Source organism: Manis pentadactyla, chromosome 11 (genome assembly GCF_030020395.1).
Source record: "Manis pentadactyla isolate mManPen7 chromosome 11, mManPen7.hap1, whole genome shotgun sequence".
NCBI classification, from domain to species: domain Eukaryota; kingdom Metazoa; phylum Chordata; class Mammalia; order Pholidota; family Manidae; genus Manis; species Manis pentadactyla.
Genome location: NC_080029.1, coordinates 62,125,074 through 62,149,129, shown reverse-complemented (window position 1 = coordinate 62,149,129; position 24,056 = coordinate 62,125,074). Strand labels below are relative to the sequence as shown.

The window sequence follows — 24,056 nt, the reverse complement described above, 5'->3', positions numbered from 1 at the left end:
GGAAATGCAGATTAAAACCACAATGAGATACACCTCACACCAGTTAGGATGGTCAGCATTGAAAAGACTAATAACAACAAATGATTGCAAGGATGTGGAGAAAGGGGAACCCTCCTGCACTGCTGGTAGGAATGTAAGCTAGTTCAACCATTGTGAAAAGCAATATGGAGGTTCCTCAAAAAACTAAAAATAGGAATACCATTTGACCTGGGAATCCCACTCCTAGGAATTTACCCAAAGAATACAAGTTCTCAGATTCAAAAAGACATATGCACCCCTTTATTTATCACAGCACTATTTACAATAGCCGAGATATGGAAGCAACCTAAGTGTCTATCAGTAGATGAATGGATAAAGATGTGATACATATACACAATGGAATACTATTCGGCCATAAGAAAGAAACAAATCCTACCATTTGCAACAACATGGATGGAGCTGGAGAATATTATGCTCAGTGAAATTAGCCAGGCAGAGAAAAACAAGTACCAAATGATTTCCCTCATTTATGGAGTATAACAACGAAGCAAAACTGAAGGAACAACAAAACGGGGGGAGGGGAGCAGCCAAGATGGCGGCGTGAGTAGGACAGTGGGAATCTCCTCCCAAGAACATATATTTTTGAAAATACAACAAATACAACTATCCCTAAAAGAGAGACCAGAAGACACAGGACAACAGCCAGACTACATCCACACCTGCGAGAACCCAGCGCCTGGTGAAAGGGGTAAGATTCAAGCCACAGCCCAGTGGGACCTGAGGCCCCTCACCCCAGCTCCCAGCGGGAGGAGGGGAGTCAGAACGGAGACGGAGAGGGAGCCCAGGAATGCTAAACACCCAGCCCTAGCTGTCCACACTAGAGCACAGATACAGTGCATGCTTGGGGTGCTGGAAACTAGGGAAGCAGGAGAGTTAGACCTGTGAGTGGGTCCTGAAACCAGTGCCCCTGTGACAAAGAAAAGGGAGTGATTTTTGAAAGTCTTAAAGGGACAGGGACCCCATTGCTGGACGGAAGCATCCCAGGTCACAGTCCAGCAGCTGGAAATTCCAGGGAACTCCAGGTGCACTAACCCCCTGGGCAAGAGCTCTGAGACCCCTCACGGAGGTTAACAGCCAAACAGCCCCCCGTCCATTACCCCTCCAGGGCCCCGTCATAGCAGAACAGCAGCCTGAGGCTGTCCACGTCCACAGCAAGGGAGCTTCCTCCATACCCGCCGGGCAAGATACAGAGACCCAGTCTACACGCAATTGCCCAACATAAGCCACTAGGGGGTCTCATTTTTCCCAGTAAAGAAAGGCCAGGAGCCAAGTGGAAAGAGTCTTGACTCTCCCAGGTGACAGACACGTCAGTAGCCCACCACTGCACCTATCAACATGAAAAGGCAAAAAAATCTGATCCAGACAAGACTAACCCAGACAGCTTCGACATCTTCTACATCTTCCCCTGAGAAGGAACCTGGGGAGATAGATTTAACCAGTCTTCCTTAAAAAGAATTCAAAACAAAAGTCATAACCATGCTGATGGACTTGCAGAGAAATATGCAAGAACCAAGGAGGGAGAATACAGAAATAAAACAATCTCTGGAAGGACTTCAAAACAGAATGGACGAGATGCAAGAGACCATTAATGGACTAGAAAACAGAGAACAGGAATGCAGAGAAGCTGATGCAGAGAGAGATAAAAGGATCTCCAGGAATGAAAGAATTTTAAGAGAGCTGAGTGACCAATCAAAAAGGAATAATATACGCATCATCGGAATAGCAGGAGGAGAAAAGACAGAAAAAGGGATAGAAAATGTCTTTGAAGAAATAATTGCCGAAAACTTCCCCAAACTAGGGGAGGAAATGGCCTCTCAGACCACAGAGGTACACAGAACTCCCATGACAAGGGATCCAAGGAGGGCAACACCAAGACACATAGTAATTAAAATGGCAAAGATCAAAGACAAGGACAAAGTATTAAAGGCAGCCAGAGAGAAAAAAAAGGTCACCTACAAAGGAAAACCCATCAGGCTATCATCAGACTTCTCAACAGAAAACCTACAGGCCAGAAGAGAATGGCATGATATACTTAATGCAATGAAACAGAAGGGTCGTGAACCAAGAATACTGTATCCAGCACGATTGTCATTTAAATATGAAGGAGGGATTAAGCAATTCCCAGAAAAGCAAAAGTTGAGGGAATTTGCCTCCCACAAACCACCTCTACAGGGCATCTTACAGGGACTGCTCTAGATGGGAGCACTCCTAAAAAGAGCACAGAACAAAACACCCAACATATGAAGAAGGGAGGAGGAGGAATAAGAAGGGAGAGAAATAAAGAATCATCAGACAGTGTTTATAATAGCTCAATAAGCGAGTTAAGTTAGACAGTAAGATAGTAAAGAAACTAACCCTGAACCTTTGGTAACCACATACTTAAAGCCTGCAATGGCAATAAGTACATATGTTTCAATAGTCACCCTAAATGTAAATGGACTGAATGCACCAATCAAAAGACACAGAGTAATAGAATGGATAAAAAAGCAAGACCCATCCATATGCTGCTTACAAGAGACTCACCTCAAACCCAAAGACATGCACAGACTTAAAGGCAAAGGATGGAAAAAGATATTTCATGCAAACAACAGAGAGAAAAAAGCAGGTGTTGAAATACTAGTATCAGACAAAATAGACTTCAAAATAAACAAAGTAACACAAGATAAAGAAGGACATTACATAATGATAAAGGGCTCAGTCCAACAAGAGGATATAACCATTATAAATATATATGCACCAATACAGGAGCACCAACATATGTGAAACAAATACTAACAGAATTAAAGGAGGAAATAGAATGTGATGCATTCATTTTGGGAGACTTCAACACACCACTCACTCCAAAGGACAGATCCACCAGACAGAAAACAAGTAAGGACACAGAGACACTGAAGAACATCCTAGAACAGATGGACCTAATAGACACCTACAGAACTCTACATCCAAAAGCAACAGGATACACATTCTTCTCAAGTGCACATGGAAGATTCTCGAGAATAGACCACATACTAGGCCACAAAAAGAGCCTCAGCAAATTCCAAAAGATTGAAATCCTACCAACCAACTTTTCAGACCACAAAGGTATAAAACTAGAAATAAATTGTACAAAGAAAGCAAAAAGGCTCACAAACACATGGAGGCTTAACAACACGCTCCTAAATAATCAATGGATCAATGACCAAATTAAAATGGAGATCCAGCAATATATGGAAACAAATGACAACAACAACACAAAGCCCCAACTACTGTGGGATACAGAAAAAGCCGTCTTAGGAGAAAAGTATATAGCAATCCAGGCATATTTAAAGAAGGAAGAACAATCCCAAATGAATGGTCTTATGTCACAATGATCAAAATTGGAAAAAGAAGAACAAATGAGGCCTAAGGTCAGCAGAAGGAGGAACCTAATAAAGATCAGAGAAGAAATAAATAAAATTGAGAAGAATAAAACAATAGCAAAAATCAACGAAACCAAGAGCTGGTTCTTTGAGAAAATAAACCAAATAAATAAGCCTCTAGCCAGACTTATTAAGAGGAAAAGAGAGTCAACACACATCAACAGAATCAGAAACGAGAAAGGAAAAATCACGACGGACCCCACAGAAATACAAAGAATTATTAGAGAGTACTATGAAAACCTATATGCTAACGAGGTGGAAAACCTAGGAGAAATGGACAACATCCTAGAAAAATACAACCTTCCAAGACTGACCCAGAAAGAAACAGAAAATCTAAACAGACCAATTACCAGCAACGAAATTAAAGTGGTAATCAAAAAACTATCGAAGAACAAAACCCCCGGGCCGATGGATTTACCTCGGAATTTTATCAGACATACAGGGAAGACATAATACCCATTCTCCTTAGAGTTTTCCAACAAATAGAAGAGGAGGGAATACACCCAAACTCATTCTATGAAGCCAACATCACCCTAATACCAAAACCAGGCAAAGACCCCACCAAAAAGGAAAACTACAAACCAATATCCCTGATGAACGTAGATGCAAAAATACTCAACAAAATATTAGCAAACCGAATTCAAAAATACATCAAAAGGATCATACACCATGACCAAGTGGGATTCATCCCAGGGATGCAAGGATGGTACAACATTCGAAAATTCATCAACATCATCCACCACATCAACAAAAAGAAAGACAAAAGCCACATGATCACCTCCATAGATGCTGAAAAAGCATTTGATAAAATTCAACATCCATTCATGATAAAACCTCTCAACAAAATGGGTATAGAGGGCAAGTACCTCAACATAATAAAGGCCATATATGATAAACCCACAGCCAACATCATACTGAACAGCGAGAGGCTGAAAGCTTTTCCTCTGCGATCAGGAACAAGACAGGGATGCCCACTCTCCCCACTGTTACTCAACATAGTACTGGAGGTCCTAGCCATGGCAATTAGACAAAACAAAGAAATACAAGGAATCCAGATTGGTAAAGAAGAGGTCAAACTGTCACTATTTACAGATGACATGATATTGTACATAAAAAACCCTAAAGACTCCACTCCGAAACTACTAGAGCTAATATCGGAATTCAGCAATGTTGCAGGATACAAAATTAACACACAGAAATCTGTGGCTTTCATGTACACTAACAATAAACTAATAGAGAAGTCAGGAAGACAATTCCATTAACAATAGTATCAAAAAGAATAAAATACCTAGGAATAAACCTAACCAAAGAAGTGAAAGACCTATACCCTGAAAGCTATAAGAAACTCTTAAGAGAAATTAAAGAGTTCACTAACAAATTGAAACTCATCCCATGCTCCTGGTTAGGAACAATTAATATCGTCAAAATGGCCATCCTGCCCAAAGCAATATACAGATTCGATGCAATCCCTATCAAACTACCAAAGCATTCTTCAATGAACTGGAACAAATAGTTCAAAAATTCATATGGAAACACCAAAGACCTCGAATAGCTAAAGCAATCCTGAGAAGGAAGAATAAAGTGGGGGATCTGACTCCCCAACTTCAATCTCTACTACAAAGCCACAGTAATCAAGACAATTTGGTACTGGCACAAGAACAGAGCCACAGACCAATGGAACAGAATAGAGACTCCAAACATTAACCCAAACATATATGGTCAACTAATATTCGATAAAGGGCCCATGGACATACAATGGGGAAATGACAGTCTCTTCAACAGATGGTGCTGGCAAAACTGGACAGCTACATGTGAGAGAATGAAACTGGATCACTACCTAACCCCATACACAAAAGTAAATTCGAAATGGATCAAAGACTTTAATGTAAGTCATGAAACCATAAAACTCTTAGAAAAAAACATAGGCAAAAATCTCTTAGACATAAACATGAGTGACCTCTTCTTGAACATATCTCCCCAGGCAAAGGTATCAAAAGCAAAAATGAACAAATGGGACTATATCAAGCTGAAAAGCTTCTGTACAGCAAAGGACACCATCAATAGAACAAAAAGGTATCCTACAGTATGGAATAATATATTCATAAATGACAGATCCGATAAAGGGTTGACATCCAAAATATATAAATAGCTCACACACCTCAACAAACAAAAAGCAAATAATCCAATTAAAAAATGGGCAGAGGAGCTGAATAGTTTTCCAAAGAAGAAATTCAGATGGACAACAGACACATGAAAAGATGTTCCACATTGCTTGTCATTAGAGAAATGCAAATTGAAACCACAATGAGATATAATCTCACACCAGTAAGTATGGCTACCATCGAAACGAAAAACAACAACAAATGTTGGCAAGGTTGTGGAGAAAGGGGAACCCTTCTACACTGCTGGTGGGAATGTATATTAGTTCAACCATTGTGGAAAGCAGTATGGAGGTTCCTTAAAATGCTCAAAATACAAATACCATTTGACCCAGGAATTCCACTTCTAGGAATTTACCCCAAGAATACAGCACTCCAGTTTGAAAAAGACAGATGCACCCCTATGTTTATCGCTGAACTATTTACAATAGCCAAGATATGGAAGCAACCTAAGTGTCCATCAGTAGATGAATGGATAAAGAAGAAGTGGTACATATACACAATGGAATATTACTCAGCTATAAGAAAAAAACAGATACTACCATTTGCAACAACATGGATTGAACTAGAGGGTATTATCCTCAGTGAAATAAGCCAGGCAGAGAAAGACAATTACCAAATGATTTCACTCGTATGTGGAGTATAAGAACAAAAGAAAACTGAAGGAACAAAACAACAGCAGTAGCACAGAACCCAAGAATGGACTAACAGTTACCAAAGATAAAGAGACTGGGGAGGACAGGTGGGAAGGTAGGGATAAGGGCGGGAAAAAAGAAAGGGGACATTACGATTAACATGTATAGTATTGGGGGGGCACGGGGAGGGCTGTGCAAGACAGAGAAGACAAGTAGTGATTTTACAGCATCATACTATGTTGATGGACAGTGACTCTGAACGGGTATGTGGGGGGTACATGGTGAAGGGGGTTGCCTAGTAAACATAATGTCCTTCATGTAATTGTAGATTAATGATACCAAAATAAAACTAATTTAATGAGACAAAAATAAAAAACTGAAGGAACAAAATAGCAACAACTCACAGACTCCAAGAAGGGACTAGTGGTTACCAAAGAGGAGGCATGTGAGAAGGCATGGAGGGAGGGAGAAGGGGATTGAGGGGTATTATGTTTAGTACACATGGTGTGAGGTGTCACTGAGAATGCAGTGTAGCACAGAGAAAGAAAATAGTGAATCTGTGGCATTTTACTACACTGATGGACAGTGGCTGCAATGGGGTATGGGTGGGAACTTGGTAATGCGAGTAAATGTAGTGACCATATTGTTTTTCTTGTGAAACCTTCATAAGAGTGTATATCAATAATACCTTAATTTCAAAAAAAGACAGAACCAATTTATAAGTAAGCTTTGATTAAAACGTGTATTTAGAGGCATTGAATATCAGTTGAAATTATATACATTATTTCACATCCCCTTTTGAATTCCTCATTTTTTGCTTTGTGTAATCTTCAGTTCCTTCTGTCTTCTTTTTTTCTCTCATCTCCTTTGCCACTTCTTATCTACTTTCCATCTTTCTGTTGTAATGTCTGTCTTGTCTTACTGTTCTGCCACATCTCTGCTTTCCTTTATCCCTTCAATCTTCAGTGCTTTTTCACTTTTATCCTAAACAAGGAGCAAACTAAAAGGGATTCAAGTTAAAATGACTTACATATACTTACTTTTTGTACATATATATTACTTAGCAATATAGACATGATTGTGTGTATATATGCTAACTTTTGAGATAAATGGTATCTTTTTTCAATCTGTGCTATTATTAGTATATTTTTTAATATAATAAGGTAGCACTATTTAAAAATGAGCCTTATAGAATAAAAAACAATTCAGAATTTTCTGATTAGCTGATCACTCATTCTTTTTATCATTTGGGGTTAAAGTGAAGCTTCTTCCCATTGAACAAGGTGAATACAGGTTGCAAAAAGAAAGATCTGATATTGACTGATTTAAGGATAAATCAAGAAATGTGACATTTCATACATGGGTCTTTTCACCTAGAGTGCAAGGTTGTCAGTCAGAATTTGCATAGTATAGGAAATCAATTGAAACTTGAGCCCATGGACATTTACTTCAGCAAAATTCTTACTAATTATCATGACTATGTCTAGTTATACTGTTGTAGGCATAATTTAGATCTTTCTGAAAAGTTGCTATTCTTTTATATAATTTTAAACCTCATATTAATGACACGTTAACTTACAGTTTGCCAGCTATATTTCAGATGGTACCATTACTTTAAGTGCTTATTAAACCAGTAGTGTTTATATGTTGCAAATTCTGCTAGTACCTTGAACCTAAAAAGCCATTTTATATAGAAAATCGAATGCCTGTTATATGTTTCAAATTGTCTTCTTTTTTTCTAAAGGAGGTCGTTTGTGCTATTTTTGTTTTCTTAAGTAATACAGCAAGTGATACACTTATTGTAGCACTGAATTTAATTTTCTGAAAACCACTGTTTTTGGTGATGAATCTTTAACTAGATACTGAATGATCCAGCTCAGCAAAATATGTCAGCTATACTGATTTGGCACTTATATTAACATAAAAGATCTGGTCTCATTTTTCAGTACTCTGTATCAAGGAACAACAAAGTGAGAAACTATGGTGCAAATCCAGCTTTCCATCTGTTTTTATAAATAAAGTTTTATTGGAACACAGCCATGCCTGTTCATTTATATAAGATCTGTGGATGCTTTTGCACTACATAGACAGTTTAGTAGCTATGACAGCAAACTAATGGCAAAGCCTAAAGTATTATCTGACCCTTTACATAATAAGTTTGCTGATCCCTTCTCTGTTTAATGTAGTTGAGACTAAACTATGATCTTTGATTACCTGTGGCAAGTACTTCTGGAGACTTTTAAGGAATACAAATAGAGAAGTATAAGTATCAGCTTTTTCTCTTACCAGATTTATGTCTGTATTGGAAGTTACTTGTTTCCATCTAAATTTTCAAATATCAAATTAAACATTTGTTCTTTTATTAGCTTTTTTTTCTCTTGATTACCATTAATTACAATACTTGCATTAATTATAAAGGATAATAATAATAAAGCAAAACTGAGATCAAGATGCAAAGTGTTGACTTTGCTTACTTATGCCCCGCATGTCAGACCCGGTACACTTACCAAACCATGATTCAAATTCTTTCATCAGTAAAATGATAAATCACTGTGTAATATGTTTTAAGGGAATCACATTATTTTTAGTTGGAATGCTAAATTCATGTGCCAAGGATCTCATAAAACTTTAGATAAGAAAATTTGCTTTTAATTTAAATATTTCCATTGTTAGATATGAATTTTAATATTAGATTACATGTAGTTATCTTAATCATATTTGTTGAAAGATGTTAGTTTAACATTTAAACTTTTCCTTTGCCTCTCCTAAAGTTCTTCACACTGCAGTGCCTTAAAAGCCTAAGTATTATGTTGAAATTCCATACACTTTTTGTTGTGTTGATTATTTGGAATATACAGATTATGTAACTTACCACACTGTTTTTTTCTTCCTGATCTTATGTAATTGAAACAAAAAAAGGAGATTTATAATCTTGAGAATGAAATTTTTTTTGCATAAGTTCCCAGTGACCTACCAATATATTTAATTTTCATGTATCTTTTCACATTTTAAGTTACCAAGTTCAGTAAATTAATTATGAAGTTTATAAAGATATATGTTGAATCTTCTTTGAAAACTGCCATTATCAGCTCTGATTTTATCTGAAAAGAGTAACATTAAGGTAAATATTCCTCACCACATATGGCTTCCTTAAAAATATATTTAGCCAACCAATAACTAATAGTTAAATACCACTGATATTCTTCAAATACTTTTTACATGATCATAAATAATTATAAGAATGTTATCTTCTACTTCTTCATTATGTTTTTTTAATTGATTTAAAAAAGTGATTATCTTCATAGTTCTTACAGAACAAGCTTTTATGAAACAGGATATTTGAAAACTTGATTTATTTTGGGAGGAAAAAAGGTAAAAGATGAAAGTATTTGCACTTACTGACATGTGAATCCAAATGGACATTAGCAGTTTGAGATACACTCCATATATGTAATACAGTATTACTATACCATCCTGTTATATTATTTAAGGATGTGTAGAAATAGATTTTTGATGTATGTTTATTTTTTTCCTGTTAAAGTATATGTTCTAAAATTTATACCTTCCATGAATGTGGTGATTTCATTGAAGTGTAGAGTTTGAAACAATTTTGTAACAAATTTATTAAGTGTCCTCTATTTTCTGAGTATCTTTTTTGTGTGTGGTAAAGGTTATATTAGGAGCACAGAAATGGAGGGGGGACTTGAGAAAACAGGAACTTGGATATGTAAATTTATTAGTACAATTTTAAAATAATTTGTAACATTTCTAAAATCTGTATCATTCCACTAATACCCATTACAGATTTTCATTTAATTAACTAAATTTATTGGTTGTGTAAATTATATTACAGACATTTTCTAAGATATGTTGTTTAGAATGTCTTTCTTTAGTGCATTTGTTCAATTCACCAACATCAACATTTAAGCACTATGCCTCTTTCAAGACAAAATGCATTTATGAGGGAAATCAATTTACTTCCTTTGTTTTTAAATTGAATAACTCTATATATGTAATGAAAAAGAAAATAATAGCTAAAATGTGATCCAATTTTGGTCAGCCTTTGTATATAGTATATTTGTTTCCATGAATAGGTACAGCGGGAGATTTTCAGGTCAAGTTTGATGGTAATTATTTGTCATTGCTTTAGAAAGAACATAGTTAAACTTTGCAGTAAAAATACTTGCCTTGTTTTATTTGTGATGATGTCGAAAAAACAGAGGAAATACAGTTTCTGGTAAGAATTGGAAGTCCAGGAATAAATATAATGATGAGAATGAGTGCTTCTATCACTGGGGAACTTTCTTCATCTAAGCACATATGAACAATTGATCCTTGTAGTCATATATAGCAGTAAACATTAATAACTTAACAGTCTGAAGTCAGTGCAGAAGATATGGAGCATTATTGAAAGATGGAGTCGAGCAGGTGGCACTTTAATATGTTCAGTGTCATCGTTGACTCTAAAGACTAGTCGAATGAAATTACTTGAGGTTCTAAAGATTTAAAAAGCGAACTCATTTTGCTGCACTAAGGAAATGCTACTGATCAGGCTTTCTGTGTCCCTTTTTTCTAGGCTAGAAAATATTAACCCTGAAGAAAATGACATGGTAAGCCATTCTCTGAGGAGATTTCTTGATGTCAGTCTTATATCTTAGAGGCTTAAGTTCAATTGAGTGGGTTTCAAGAACTAAGATGTGGGAAGAAGAAGAATTGACACACTAATAATGTACATCTTTGCTGCAATATGAAAATTCAATAACTTCACTCAGTCAATTTACAATTCACATGTGCCTATTAATTAAAACCCTATATTAAATAAAATATATTAAAACTTCATGTCTGACTAACATATAATGGTGTTGGTAGACATTGCAGGAATTACTGAACAGAATAAACAATGCAGACACGGGGATAGCTATTCAGAAGAATGGAGCTATAATTGTGGATAGAATCTACAAGACCAAGGAATATAAAAGGAGGAGAACTGCAGAAGAAATGAATGCAGTGATAGAGGAACGAGATGCTGCTTTGTCACAGGTAATAACTGCATGTGTCTTATTCTGAAAAGCAAATACCATTTTCCCCTCTTTCTTTATCATTAAAAAATGACCTTTCCCCATATATTCTTAATTCAACTTAGTGTTTAGCACATGGTCAATACCACAATGATTAGATGTGTTGAAATAATCACATATTCTGTTACTCCTTCAAATAAGTGCATCCTAGTAATAAAACTCTTTACTTGTTATAAAAATTTATGTTCTTTAAAGTAATCGCATTTATATGAGACTTCTTACTGGAGTTGCAGTTTTGTGAGGGATGAGATTATGTCTTTATTGCTGTTTCATTCCCAGTGCCTAATTCAGTGTCTTTTAATAAACACCGGTAAGTGAATCAAATTATTGGTGTGTTCTTTTCTGAACATGACTTACACCTTCCTGCTCTGCAACCTGATTAGCTCCCCGAGGATGCTGCCTCCACTGCAATGCTCTCCAGGAGTGAGTGTATTTCCTCCCACAACAGTTCTGCCAGTGGGCTCAGACGCTTCTTCCTTATTAGTGTTTTTAGATCATTGTTCCTTTTTCCTCTCTAAATACCTCCAGCTTTGGAGCTCATGCATCAGTTTGTACCACGCACTGTACACTCCTGTTGTAGTCCTGTACATACACTTCCCTAATTTCTTAAAGATTTTTAGGACCCATTTTGCTGTTTCTTCAGCCTCCTCCTGTAATAATTCTTGGAAGTTTAAATATGTAGATGAACCTTCAATATCCTGGCCCCTCATCTCCTTGAATTTCTTTCCCCCCATCATCACGTGCTTTACACTACTTCTGCCATCCACCCTACAGTCGTTCCACTGTTTCTGACCACCACTTACTGTTTTCCCAGATCACTTACTATAGAATTCTTACTCTGGCAAATTTACCACTTCACTGACACCTCTATTTATTTTACCACCCGTTTTCCTATCCTTCAAGCATCTCATGTCCTCCCTCCCCTCTTTATCTAACATGTCCCACCATTTCATCTGCCAGCCTACCTGCGTCTCTACCCATATACTCTGCCTTTTCTACTGCCTTTCTTTTTTACTAACGCTTCTGTTTAAGGGCAACCTTTCTATTTCTAAACTGTTCACATCTTTTCTTGTCTGCTTACGGTTATCACTTAACCAATTGTCCTTTTCTCTCCTACTTTATAAAAAGTTTCCTATTAGTTCATTTCTATCACTGTCTAAAATGTTTTAACTAGCTTCCATGGAGACTGGGTGGAAGTTTTTTTAAGTCTTGGTCTGCTTGTGGTTCATCCTTGTACTTTAGGCAAGGCTTTATTTCCAAACTGAGAGCATAGTATTCACTACGGGCCTACTCCTGGCAGATCCTGTATTCTAATGTTTGTCTCCTCAGCATTGTAAGACTGGAAAACTCCATTGAAATTTACAATTCACATGTGCCTATTAATCAAATCCTATATTAAAACTAAATAAAGTAAAATATATTAAAAATAATTAAAACTTCTGACCAACATATAATGATGTTCGTAGACATTATAGAAATTACTGAACAGAGTAAACAATGCAGACACAGAGGTTGTTATTCAGAAGAATGGAGCTAATAATTACGGATAGAATCTACAAGACCAAGGAACATAAAAGGACAGCAACTGCAGTTGCTCAATTGAGAAGAAATGAATGCAGATAGAAGGTTTAGGATTTAGCAAATGATTTGCGTTGGGAACAAGTCTCATATCCTAATTGTGTCACTGCCGTGTATAACTGCCAAAAGCCTGGATGATTTCTCTGTCCTTCTTTGTCTTCTGAGTGGTCAGAGCCTGATTTCTCAGCCCATTGCCTATGCCTTGAATCTTTAAAACTCAGGGGAGAAAATGACTGTAAATCTTCAAATCACCTCTCTCTAATTAACCCTTCTTCAGAATCTTAGCCAGTCAAGTCATTGTTGCAGCAGCAGCCTCTGATGTCTTCAGACAGATGATTATTTAATTTAAATATACTTTTCTTCTTCTTGGCTGGAGTATTTTTCTGCCACAAATGATCCCATCCTATTAGATGTGGAGATCTGACATTTACCTTCAGATTAGAAGTGGAAAGAGTCCCTAAACTTTTTAAATGGGCAGCTGTTTTTACCCTACCAAGTGTATTCAGTCTTGGATCATTTGATGTCTTGTTGATAGCCAAAACTATTTTGATGTGCTTGGAAACAGTTATAGTATGAACTCAAACATTTGATGTTTTTTATCATTTATCTTCTTAAGTTAACTAGAAATAAACACATATAGCATAATTAAATATTGACTGCTACCCATTCCTTCTTCCTCTCTTGCCCACTTCCTGTCATGCTGTGAAAAGATAAAGAAATCAACATTTTGTAATATTTACCAACATGTCTATCTATAAATAGATATTATCTATTTCTGCAGTATATTTTCTAACACTGCATGCTTTATGAAGAAGTTGTTGTTTAATTATTTTAATTATCATGCTTGTCAAGCTCCTCAGTGAAGTTGCATGAATTGTTATTTTTATGTCATAATCATTATAAATCTAAACTTTGAATTGTCGTCTGATAGTTCTGAATGGAGAATTTTTACCTTCCTTTTTAGAAAGAAACTTTTTATTTTGGAATAGTTCTAGATTTATAGAAATGTTTCAAAGATAGTACAGTTCAGAGAACCTATGTACCTTTTACCCAGGACTGGTTTGCCATGGTTTTGCCACCTCCCATCATTGTGGTGTGTGTTTAAAAATTAAGAAACCACATTAGTATGTTACCATGAACTCCAGACTTCGTGCAGATTTTACCAGTTTTCCATGAAAGTCCTTCTGTTCCAAAGTTGAGCTTTGTCTGGTTGTTGTGGCTCCCTCGTCTCCACCCGCCTGTGACAGCTATCAGTCTTCCTTTCTTCCCCCATGACCTCAACAGTATTGAATATATATTGCTCAGATAATTTGTGGAATATCTCTGAATTTGGGTTTGTCTGATATCTTTCTTACGATTATACTTAAATTCCGAGTTTTTGGAAAGAATTCCACAGAACTCACCTTAATCTTAAAACTAATACTTAGCATCACATATTTTCTAATTATGCTATGTATTCTGAGTAGTGCCAGGATAACTTTAGTCCCACTCTAAGTAGTTCTTGGAAATTTTCAGATTCAGTGGGAATTTCTTGATTTTGATATATTTGTTAACTTTATATCCCAAATCATATTGAGGTCATTTATTAGCTTGAACTGACCTTGTTAAAATCTTTTCTTTTTCAAATGAATCCTTATACTCTTACTAATTCAAAATCTTCTCCCATATCTTTTCTATCTCAGACTGAGAACTGAAAGCCTTAAAGTCTTTTATAGGATTAATTTAAAACCTTTTAATTAGCATTTGTTTGATTAGGTAGTCTTACCAACCAATCCTTCATTCTTATCATTTTTTTGAACCCTTAATGCTCACATACTCAAATTTTTAAAATAACCTAGAATTAGAAGCTAAAGGTAGAAACTTCCATTTCTTAACTACCTAACTTCTGGGATCTTAAGTTTTATAGGACTGTAGAAGCTGTCTAGATAAATTACCCACTAAATTGAGGAATCTTGTGTATGACTAATTTTCAATTTAGCCACATACCCATTTCTTCTTAATGTCTTATCATTGGTACTAGTATTGGCCTTAGAGAATTTGACTCATATATTGCATCAAATATATTCAAATATCTGTTACTAGTAACGTTCTAAGTCATACAGACTAGTCTTGGAGGCACAATTAGATTTCGATCAGGCACCAATAAGCAACAGAAGAATCATAGAACTAGTCAGGATTGGCAGTTTATAAGCTTTGAGGGCTGACCTAATTGTGTAAGATTCTACACCAGGCATAGGATCTTAAGTCACCACTATTTTTGGAAATGAGTCATTACATATATCTAAATTCAGTATCAATCCTTTTAATTTGTGCCCCTTTGTTTATTGTTTTTATTGTTGAAGATAATTCTAAAACAATAATTCAAGTAGCCATTTGTATTAGTCTGGCTTCTCCAAAATAAGGACACCAATATGAGATATAGAAAGAGATTTACCCTATGAATTGGCTTGTGCAATTATGGAGGCTGAGAAGTCCAAGATCTGCAGTTAGCAACCTGGATACCCAGGGGAACCGATGGTATAGGTCCAGTTGGAGTCCCTACACCTGAGCACCTGAGGAGCCGACAATGTAAGTTCTAGTACAAGTCCAAGCCCGAAGTCAAGAGAAGACCAACATCCAGTTTTGAAGAGAGAAGGAATTCTTTCTTAACTTGGCATTTATTCTATTCAGGTCTCTGATGGATTGGGTAAGTTCCTCCCACATTGGGGTAGGCAATCTGTTTGCTCAGTCTATTGATTCAAATGTTAATCTCATATAGAAACACCCTCACAGACACACCCAGGAATAATGTTTAATCAATATCTGGGCAGCCTGTGGCTCAGTTAAGTTTCACATAAAATCAACTATTAACACCACTCCTAGGGTTTCTGGCAAATTAAGCCTAATTTAGACTAGTTTGATTTCCAAGAACATCCATAAATTGGCAAGTCCTAGCAGCAGGAGGCTTTGGGCCTCATTGATACTTGTAATTGGTAAGGTAATATTGTAGAGAGTTTTAGTGCTTGGACTCCAGCTGGTACCTGGTGTGTAGATGAGGGGCCCAGCCTCTGAGAGCTGAGTAAATTAGGCATGGAAATGGGGGTTGGGATACGGATGTTATAACCAAATGGGCTAGGGGGATTGATAAAATAAAATATATTCAAAACATTCAAGCAAAGATCTTGTCATGAAGACTTGGAATAAAACAGGGATGAAAGAAGAAAAGTGGTTAAGCCCTGTATGTACATGGGTTTTTTGGAAACTACTCCAGGCATAATGGATAATATGCATATGGCTCCTGAGCTTCATTCCCACCTACTGATAAGAATGGGACTTTATATTGACAGACTTGAGCATGATTAGTTCACAGCCTATGTGAAAAGGAGCTTGTGATGTAAAAACTCAGAATCAGAGCACAGGAAGGCAAAAGCAGAATCAAGGACTATTTTCTATCTCCTAGGTTAAACATCTCAGCATCCTTCAACTTTTCCCTAGATTTTCTTTTACTTTATTGTCTTCTAAGTGTTAGTTTACCTTTATTGGTCTATAAATGCTGAATTAGTGATCAGAAATTTCTATTCATCTGAACACCAGGCATAGAATCTTAAGTCACCACAATTTTTGGAAATGAGTCATTACATATATCCAAATTCAGTATCAACCCTTTTAATTTGTACCCTTTTGTTTATTTTTATTGTTGAAGATATTTCCAAAACATGTATGTGCCTCCTTTAAACAAAATATTACTAACCTCCCTTTTTTTTCTGATAATTTAGTTACTTCATTTTTGTCAAATGCTATAATGAAAACTGTAGAAAACTGTAGATCCTGAGATCGTTCTGTCCAGAGTTGGCAAATACAAAAAACATGGAAGGACCAAGAGGAAACCACCAGGGTAATTTAAAAAATTCAGCTAAGCATTTCACTAGTCGGCTCCCTTCTTTAAAGCCTGCAAGCGATACCAATCAATAAGCTCTAGATCCAACATAATGAAAAATAAACTAAATAACAGGAAGACAGGAGTCCTGTCCAATAATATAATAAAAATTCTAGGAGGACAGCTGAGCAATGTACAGAAAGTACTTCTGGTCTGTTGCTTTATGATTCTTCCTTCCTTTAGGCATGTTTTCTCCCTCCCTGGCACATCTTCCTCTTCACTTGTTACTCATTTGTCTGCCTACTACTTCAAAGCTAATTTAAATGTCATCTCTTCCATAAAGGTCTCTCACATAAAGCAATAATGGTAAATATCTTCTTTATGCCCACATTTTACTTTGCATCCTGTTGTAGTCCTTGTCACACTGCATTGAAGTTAATTGATTTTATGCCTGTCTTCTCTACTAGCATGAAGATAGGAACCGTTTTTCTTTATCTGTGCCTATCACAGTTCTTAGGACAGTGTAGGCACTTAATATATGTTTGTCAAGTTAATCAACTGATAAGCTTGCTGTTGTAGATCTATTTCAAGATACACTGAACTAAAAGAAGTTAGTGAAATATTACTTATTCATCCACATTTTGTTGAGTACCTATTATGTGCATTTGGAACTCAGAAGTGATCCAAATATAGAAGGTTCTTACTCTTATGGAACTTACATTTCAGTATGGAAATATAGATAGTGAAAAAACAAAATGAATAAAGTATTTTTAGATAGTGATGTGATGAAAATGAAAAAGTAATCAGAATGACTGCAATTGGAACGGGTGATGTTTGTCAGCATAGTTGAATTAAGATTTGGAAGAGGGGGAGCATCGAGCCATGCAGAGAACCATGGAAAGAGCTTTCCATCCGAAAAGAATAGACCACAATGTCCTGAAAGAGGGAACGAGCTTAGTATGTTTAAATCATTGATAAAAAAGTACCAAACTTAAATGTGATTGAAGTACAGTGAGCAAGAAAGCTATAGCAAGTGATGAGGTAGGAGAGATAGGCAGCAGACAAATCTATAAAGTCTTATAGGTCATGGTAAGAAGTAGAAATTATATCTAAATGCAGAAGATTTTTTTTAAGGCTATTATAATAGTCCAAGCAAAAGATGAAACTGATGGTGGCTTAGAGGAGAAAGTATAGATTCAGAGAAGTGGACAGGTACAGTGAATAGGCTTTTAAGATAGATTGAGTTTAAACATAAGGGAGCAGGAAAAATTAAGGCTGATCCCTATATTTTGGACTTGAACGTTGTATAGGTATTTGCTCCATTTATTTTGATGGGCAAGTTTTTGCGGGATGATCAACATATTTGGGGAGGGAAATCACATTCTCTTTTGGATGTGGTATATTTGAGATGATTCTTAAAAATTCAGGTGGAGATATTGAGCAAGCACTTGGCTATTGCAGCTGTCAGTGTATAGACAAAGCTATGGGATTAGATAAACTAAGGAAAGATCATTGAGAAAGAAGAAAGCTGAGGACCAAGTTCTATGCTATGCCAATGCTTAGTAGCTGGGCAAAGTAGGAGGGGCCCATGGAAGAGACTGGAAAGGATGGTGAATGAGGTAGGAAGAAACTCAAGAGAGTGTCGTGGTGTCAGGAAAGGCAAGAGAAGAAAGTGCTCACAACAAATGAGAGTGATCAGTGTCGTTGAATGGTGTTCAGAGGCCAAGCAAGGTGAAAGTGGAATAATTACTTTTAGATTTGATCATGTGAAAGATGTTGATGGCCTTGACAAAAGTTTTGTCTAGGACAGAGGCCACACTGGAGTGGTTTGAGGAGAGAATGGAAAGCGAGGAAGTGAAGACAGTGAATGAATACAACTTTCCCCCTCCTATAATGGAAATAGAGAAACTGACATTAGATGAAGAGGGGGTTTATGCTGTCATTGGAGGGTTTTTTCTTTTTAATGGGAGATCTTAGGGCATGTGGTTGGTAGGTTGATGGAAATGAACCAGAAAAGAAGGAAAGGTGATTTTAGGGAAGAGAAAAGATAATTGCAGTAGAAAAGTCCTGGAGTAGATAAATAGATTGTGAGAGAGAGATGATTTAGAATGGAAGTGGAGGAATTGTATTTTGCTAGGAGCAGGGAAATTACTTTTCATTGTAATGGAAATATAAAGAACTTGGATGGATAGTACATATACTGGCAAGTTGATGAATTTAAGGGTAGGGTGTCCATCCTTTTCTCAATGGAAATGTTTGGTTAATTTAGATTCTCAGTGTGATGGGTCAGTGGATGATGCTGAAGATTTATGAAGAGGAGGTAGTTTAAATAGTTCTCTTGGTTTGTATGTAAATGAACATAACTGAAGAAAGACAGGATTGCCAGGCAGAGCAGAGTGTCCATTTGAGAATTAGGGTAATGAATTTAAATGATAGTTGAATGAGTGAAACCTGTCAGGAAAGATGCATGGTTTCTTCTAGCAACATTCGGATCTTGAGTGTAGTTTGGTGTCGTAGACTTTTGATTTTAACTACAGTTGGGATTTAGAGGGTGAGGGGCTGGGGAGTCATTACAGTGATGGGCCATGGGCTCTGCCATGCATAAGAGGAAGAGGGGTGATGAATGATGCAGAAGGAGCCAAGAGGAGTGAGGTGCCACAGAAGGCCAGATCCTTGACAGTGAAAATCTGATATGTCCATATATCGGAGTTCTCCATTTATCTTGGAGTGCTGTAAAGAGTTGTAGTCAAAAGAAAGACACTTGACATAAAGATCTTGAAAGTATTTCCTACATTCATTTGTTAGTAGGGTCAATATATTCCACATATTTTTCTGTATAACTTTTTTATGGATTTATGGAGGTAAAAACTAAATGGTGGATATCTTACCACACAGTCAGCAAGACAGATCCAAAAGTGCTAAGAGAGATGAAACATCTGAAAAGAAAACAAAAAATTTAGAAATTCGAATTTTCTCTCTTACACCAAGTACGGAAGTTAAGGTCTGAGTAGATAAATATTTATAGACAACATATTTTAAGATCCAGAATTCCATGTTAGAACATTTCTGACCTGGTTATGAATTCCTCACTTAATACTCTATGTGACCAAAAGTCTCTATGAAAAAGAACATTGAGATTAGGGAATATAACAAACTAGCAAATATTCTTGAGCAAACCCAAAATCTTGGCCACAATGTAAACCTCAAAGTTAACTTTTCACTTTAGAAGAAGAAAAATAGTCATGTTTCTGAAACTCTGTTAGTGTTGCCTTTACTTTGCATCCTTGATAATTCATAGTATCCAGCATATAATAGATAAAAAATAATGTTTTGTTACTAGAAGTTTCACAGAAACTCATACTTGAAAAAATAAATCATTGTAACAGAGTTTCATTTTTCAAGAAAAGTAGGAAAGATGCTTAATATACTTCATTGTAGTCACTGTAAAACTTTCATTAATATTTTCCCCTGTCAATTTGTTAATTTGCTTTCCTGTCTATCATACAATTATTTGCCTGTGCATGCTTTTTTTCCTGTCCATCTTGCTAAAATTTATTGTTGATTTTTATTCTAATAAGTTTTCCTTATTAAAAAATTTTGTACAACTTTTTCAAAGTATAGATAACTTGAGAAAGTACAGATAAGCAAGAAGGAAAAATTTACTACACAACTCATTTCTTAGAAAAACCATATACAGATCTTTGTCTTTTTTTCAATGCCTATTAGGTCTTGCTTCCTACTTGGTAACCTGATTTTTCACTGTGATTTTATATTTTGTCAGATATTCCTAATAACTTTATAATGTGGATACATTAAGATTTATTGAATTCATCTACCATTTGGGAAGGTGTTTATTTTTCTATTGTTTTGATAGTATGAACATTTTCATAGTTAAATTTTTATGAATATCCATGTTAGTTCCTTAGGGAAAGTCCTAGAAGGAGAAATGCTACATTAAAGAATATAAACATTTTAAAATAAGTATATACTTTCAAAATGCCTTCTTAAATACATACATATCTTATACATATTTATATAAAATATTTTTTTGAAGAAAATTTGTAAGCACTCCAGAAGGCTTCTTGATGTCTCTTCCCATTCAGAATTCCTTACCAAGAGAAATTACTCTTCTTTTAACACCATAAGCCATTTTGCATGTTTGTAAACTTCAGATAAAAAGAATCATGCTGTGTATTCTTTTGTCTGACTTCCTTCATCCAGTGTTATTTGTGCATGCATGCTGATCTATATTGTTGCGATTATCAGTAGTTTGCCCTTTTCACTGTGGTGTTATGTTCCATTGTATGCTATACCATGATTTTATCTACATATTCAGCAGGTAATAGAAATACAGATTTTCTATTTTTGACCTATTGTGAATAGGTCTTTTGTTCTGTACATGTACTTTTACAAGTCTTTTGGTAGATATAAGCATTCATTCCTTTTGCTATATATACAGGACTATACACAGGAAAAGAATAGCTATCATAGGTTTAGCTTTAGTAGTTAATTCCAAACATTTTTTCCAAAATTGTCAAGCCAGTTTACATGAGCAGTGTAAAGAGAACTGCTCCATTTGTGAGGGTCAACCTTGGTATCTCTATTCATTTTAATTTCCATCATCTTAATGGATATATAATCTTATTTCACTGAGACTTTAATTTGTATTTCCCTAATGACTAATGATGTTGAGCACTTTTTAACATATTCGTTGGCCATTTTGATATCCTTTGAGAAGTGTCTGTTCAAGGCTTTTGTGATTATTAAATTGGTTATCTTTTTTCTCATTAATTTATATAATTTGTGTACAAATATATAATCTGTGAGTTGTATTTTTATTCTCTTAATAATGTCTTTTGATAACAAAAGCTCTGAATGAAGTTGAATTTACCATTTTTTCCCCTTATGGCTAATCCGTTTTGTGTTTTAGAAACCCTTGCTAGTCCCGCAGTAATGAACACATTCTTTAATGCTTTCTTCTGGAAACTTGGTTATTTTAGCTTCACATTTAGGTCTTGATCTGTTTCAAATTAATTTTGTGTGGTAAAGGTACATTATTTTCTTCATATGGATACCTCATTGATCGGACCTAGCGTCGTGTATTAAGAAGATCATCAACTTTCCTCCTGCCCCCAGTGAATTGTAGTAAATCAAGTGGCAGTAGATGTGTGGGTTTGTTTCTGGACTCTGTTCTGTTCTGTTGGTATAATTTTCTATCCCTGCACTAATGCTTTATTCCTATATTCCTTATGTCTTAATTCCTATAGCCTTATAGTAAGTCTTAATTTGTGATAGTTTAAGGGTCCAGCTTTGTTGTTGTTAGTATTTCCTTAGTTATTATAGGTCCTTTACTCAGCTTTTCATTTTCCATTAAAAAGATCTAGTATTTTGATGTGAATTGCATGGACTCTAAAGATCAGTTAAAGAAAGATCCATCTTAGCAAAATGGAATCTTACAAACCATTGATTTTTTTTTCATAAAAAAACTATTAATTTTCTTTACACACTGCTTTAGTTGCATTACACAAGTTTTCAGTGTTGGGTTGCATTATTACATACCTGAAAATAGTTTTTAGTTTCATGTTGTGTTTTCTTCTTTCACCCATGAGTTGTTTAGAAATGTGTTGCTTAATATCTTAACATTAGGAAATTTGAGGTCATCATTGTGTTTTGAATTGGAACTTAATTATATGGCAGTGAGTGGACATAAACTACATCATTTCAATCCGTAGGTATTTATTGATACTTTCCTTATGACCCAAGACAGGCACTATTTGTCAGCTATGTACTCTTTAAAATATGGTGTATTTTGCAGTCGTCGAATGCAGTGTTGTTCTCTGTATGTCATTTAGGTGAGGGAGGTTAGTTATGTTTTTCAATTTTATGTATCATAGATTTATGGTTGTGGTTTTATCAGTTTCTGAAACAGGTATTTAAAGTATCAAATGATTATGATTAATTTTTTTTCCTTTTAATTTTGCCAACTTTGTCTTATTTGTTTTGAAGCCAATTTACTAGGTACTAATTCCTTAGGACTGCTGTATCTTCCTGTTCAATATATGGTTTTATTATTATGAAATGCCCATTTTTTAAATCTCTTTTATAATGCTTCTTAAAGTCTACTTATGTATCTGAATGTCACATACTTTTTCATCCTTGCTTTCAACCTTTTTTCTCTAACATTTTATTATGAAATATTTCCAACATTTGGCAAAGTTACAAGAAATTTACAGTAAACATCCATTTACCCACCACCTGGAATCTACTGTTAGTATTTTCCTAAACTTGATTATTACATCATCTCTGCTTTGATCTTTCCTTCTCTCTATCATCAATTCACCTCACTTAGTTCATTTCAAGTAGGTGGAGGCATCAGTACACTGGCCTCTTAAATCTTCAGCATAGCATGTCATTAGCTAGAGTTCAACATTTTTCATTTTTCTCTTGATTTAAAATTTGCGTACACCAAAATGTACAAACATTTAATGCTCATTTTCTGTTTTCACAACTGCAGATAGCTGTGTAACTACCACCACTGTCAAGATATAGATTATTACTGTCACTCCAGAAAGTTCCTTTGTGTTCTTTCTAGTTAATCCATGTCATTGATCTGATATTTTTACATCATTAACTAGTTCTATTTTTTATAGAAAGTCGTATGTTTTAGATCACAGTATATCTAAGATGGTCACATTTATTTGTGTGTTCTCTTCTGCAGGTAAGTAATGAGTCTTTTTCTAACCTTGTATCTTGCTCTTAAGAACTGATTTCTTTTTTAAGATTTTCTTCATTTTTTTCAATTAGGTCTCAGATTTCTGTTATTCTTTTTCTGTACCACTTCCTACAGGTTATTTGGTTTCAATGATGATTAAACATTTCAACATTCAGCATATCAGTCCAAAAGCTCTACCATGGTTTTGCCACTTAAGATATCAAAAACTGAAATTATATCCCCCAAAATTAATCTTCAGCAGCATTGTAACTAACGCTTTAAAAAACACAATGACTATAGTAAGTACATAACGCCATTTTTTTCCATGTTATTAATGTAATAGTACACCCAACCTGAATTCCCAATAAAGGCAGTTTTCTTCTAGTAGCAAGATTGCAAAATATGAATTTAAGCCATGAACTCATTATGAGCACATTTAATAATTATAAGAAGTCTCTAGGTGTTAGGGCACCTACATTGTAAACGTGGCTTAAAAACATCTTTATTCTAAAGACAGGACTTTTTTAAAGGGAACTGAAATTTCGTAATAGCACTCTTAGAAAATGATTTGATAGTTGGTATCAGAAACTAATTTGAGAAC

At 35.5% G+C, this 24,056-nt stretch overlaps 1 protein-coding gene across 1 annotated transcript in view; it reads left to right on the top strand.

Moving 5' to 3' along the window:
- Positions 1 to 24,056, top strand: part of MIPOL1 (mirror-image polydactyly 1) — a 323,728-nt gene that overhangs the window by 106,312 nt on the left and 193,360 nt on the right. The window contains 2 exon segments of the mRNA XM_057488492.1: positions 10,808 to 10,841; positions 11,101 to 11,271. Coding sequence (XP_057344475.1) covers positions 10,808 to 10,841; positions 11,101 to 11,271 — 205 coding nt within the window.